The 2,934-nt window shown below is 53.8% G+C and overlaps 1 protein-coding gene across 1 annotated transcript in view; it reads left to right on the top strand.

Moving 5' to 3' along the window:
* Window positions 1-2,291: 2,291 nt before the first annotated feature.
* GTSE1 (G2 and S-phase expressed 1) overlaps window positions 2,292-2,934 on the top strand; it is an 11,268-nt gene continuing 10,625 nt past the window's right edge. Inside the window, exon 1 of the mRNA XM_015570735.1 lies at window positions 2,292-2,417. Within this exon, the coding sequence (XP_015426221.1) occupies window positions 2,292-2,417 (126 nt within the window). The remainder of the gene's footprint in view (window positions 2,418-2,934) is intronic.

The raw sequence follows: 2,934 nt of genomic DNA, 5'->3' as shown, positions 1-2,934 counted from the left end.
GCGCCCGTGCCCAGCTCCCATCACTGGCTCTCCCCCTACTCCCTGCTATCACTGGCCAGGGCGGAAAAGGTACCTGATTCTCCAATCATGACTGAGGGGCAGGGCAAAGGCGACCCCAGGGCTGCCTTTGCCCTGCCCCCCAGCTCTTAGCTCCCCGCCTGGGTTTCCGATCACTGTCAGTGACAGGGGGCTTCTTCCTGCTTTCCCTTTCACCTCCCTGCATTGTGCCTACATATGCAAATTAACCGCCATCTTGTTGGCAGTTAACTGCCAATCTTAGTTGGCAGTTAATTTGCATATAGCCCTGATTAGCCAATGAAAAGGGTAGGGTCGTACGCCAATTACCATTTTTCTCTTTTATTAGTGTAGATATTTTCCCCACAACTCAATACCATTTACTGAACAATTCGTTTTCCCCTTTTATTTGATATGTTACTTTTATGATGTACTAAACTTTTTTTATATTCACCTTGTCTGTTTCTTGTTAGGTTTCTTCATAGGTATTTTGTATTTTTTGCTGCTGCTGTAAATGGGGTCTTTCTCCCATGTATTTTCTAGATACAAAAGCCGTTGATTACTGTGTGGCTCAGTTGGTTGGAGCGTCGTCCCCATACACCAACAAGGTCACGGGTTCGATTCCCAGTCAGGGCACATGCCTAGGTTTTGGGGTCGATGTTTCTCTCTCACATCAGTAAAACATACCCTCGGGTGACGATTGAAGAAAAAAACGCTAAATAACAAAATAAATCCTGTTTCCTAGGAAATTATCCATTTCAGTCAAATCCTTATTTATGTGCATGGAGTTGAGCAAATGAGCCGATGAGTCTTTTAATGTCCTCCCTCTGGTTTGATTTGTTTATTTCTTTTGTGCATTTATGCTTCTACCTTTCCCTTGATTGAGTCTAGTTAGGATATTAGGATATTTTCGATTTTATGGTTTTGCTAAACATGCTGTATTGTTTATCAGGGACCAGTAAGACATGCGTGGTGAAGGCCTGTGTGAGTTTGATTGAAGTGTCAGTTCAGCGCATTTGATGAGCATTTAGCTGCGTGTCCAGGCCCTTAGCTGGACAGTGGGAACGGGAGAGTTGGACGTCTGTGTCCTGGAGGAGCTCACAGCCTTGTTGGGGCCACAGGAGGGAGGGTCTGGAGCCATTTACGGACCGAACGGTGAGGCGTCGCAGGTGGAGGGCAGCACCTGGTGCTGCGGGAGCCCCGGCGAGAGGGGGACGGGGAGGAGCAGGAGGTCCCCCAGCAGAGGGACCCCGGCCCGGAGCCGGTGCTATGTGACGGGGGTCGGGCTCAGGAGGCACCAGGTAGGAGTATGGGTGGGGCACACAGTGCAGTGTGGCCTGGGGGCTCCGATGGGCTCGAAGAAGAGGGGACAGCCAGCAGGTCCGTCCACTTCCAGAGTCCCTGTGCGCTTGAATAACACAGAACCTGGTTCTGAGGGGAGTAGCTGTTCGTGGTTGGGAAGCGGGGTTATCGGAAAACGTCCTGTACCTGACGCTGCCTGGCGAGCCGGGAGAGCTGCTGGGTGACGGAGAGCCGCGGGGTGACGGAGAGCTGTGGGGTGACGGAGAGCTGAGGGGTGACAGCGAGGGCAGGTCAGATCGTGTCTGTAAACCCAGGCCTTGGGCTTTGGAATTGCTTAGCAAACACGGAAGAGCCGATGCTATATTTTAAAAAGAAAATGGAAAAAGAAAAAGATAATCTAGAGCCCCCTATGAAAATGTGACTATTAAAAAATGATGGATCGAACGAAGGGCTGGTATGCATGCACATGAGCATAACCAATGGACGCAAGACACTGGGAGCGGGGAGGCCGGGGAAGGCCGGGGGGAACAAAAGGAGACATGTGCTACTCTTTGTGATACTTTAAGCAATAAAACAAAATTTAAAAAAAAGATGGCAAGTGACGCTGTGGGGAGTGAAAGTTGGTCCTAGTGGTGGTAGCGATAGAGACAGATGTTTCCCTGGTTATCAGCCCGCCCTAAAGTAACGGTGACTCTCCCCCCAGACATCCTGCTTCTGGCCGATGAAAAGTTTGACTTCGACCTGTCGCTGTCGTCTTTGAGGTAAGAAGCTGCGTCTTCTCCCGCTTTCCCAGTGGCTGAGATAAGGGCAGGCTGAGTAACTGATACATTCTGGGGCTTTTTCTTGGAAGAGGGGATAAGGACACAGCTAGCAGGCCTGTCCTGTCCTTTCAGAGGTCTGGGGATCCAAGGCCTTTGGATGGACAAAGAGCGAATGGACTAGAGACGCCCAGGTTCCCTAGACCTCCAACCCCGATGCAGCCCATGTTCAACCGGCAGTTCGTACGCCTGGCAGTCCCTCAGAAAAAGGTGGCCAGCAGGTTGCCGCCGCCCCGGGCCTCGTCTGCCAGGGGAGGGAGCCTGCCCGTGGCCGCGGAGAAGGTAGGCACGGCCACCCACGCTGACCCGGCTGGTTCCGAGCCTGTGGTTCAACCCTTGGGGGTGGGGGGCTGGGGGTGCTGCTCCGAAGGCTCACAGCAGTGGGGGAGCAGCGCCCGCAGGGACTGGGCTTGGGGTGGACGTGGGCCCGGCCGCCTTGCTCATGTGAGGCCTTGAAAACACCTTCTCCGAAGTTCTGGTTGACGTCTTTTCTTGGATTTCGTTAAAACGTTGGACATTCACCCAATTCATTTACTTGATAAGCAGCTTCCAAAAACTGCCCTCCCGGGATAGCCGTGCGTCCTGGTCCTCCCCTGTGACTCGGTTTCAATGCTTTACTCGGGGGTTAGCAGGGGGCTGTCCTGGGAGGTGGCAGTGGACAGGGGTGCCGGTGGGGTGGTCCTGGAGGCTTGGGGGGCAGCAGGGGCTGTGGGCTTGGCGGGGTTCTCTCTGAGGAGTGGCTGCAGCCTGCGCCTGGCCCTCTGCCCCCGCCCTGGGCAGGCCTCCGCTGGGCCAGGCG

This window comes from Myotis davidii, unplaced genomic scaffold, assembly GCF_000327345.1.
Source record: "Myotis davidii unplaced genomic scaffold, ASM32734v1 scaffold67, whole genome shotgun sequence".
NCBI lineage: Eukaryota > Metazoa > Chordata > Mammalia > Chiroptera > Vespertilionidae > Myotis > Myotis davidii.
Note: the sequence above shows the minus strand (reverse complement) of the source record. Positions and strands in the feature narration are given on the sequence as shown.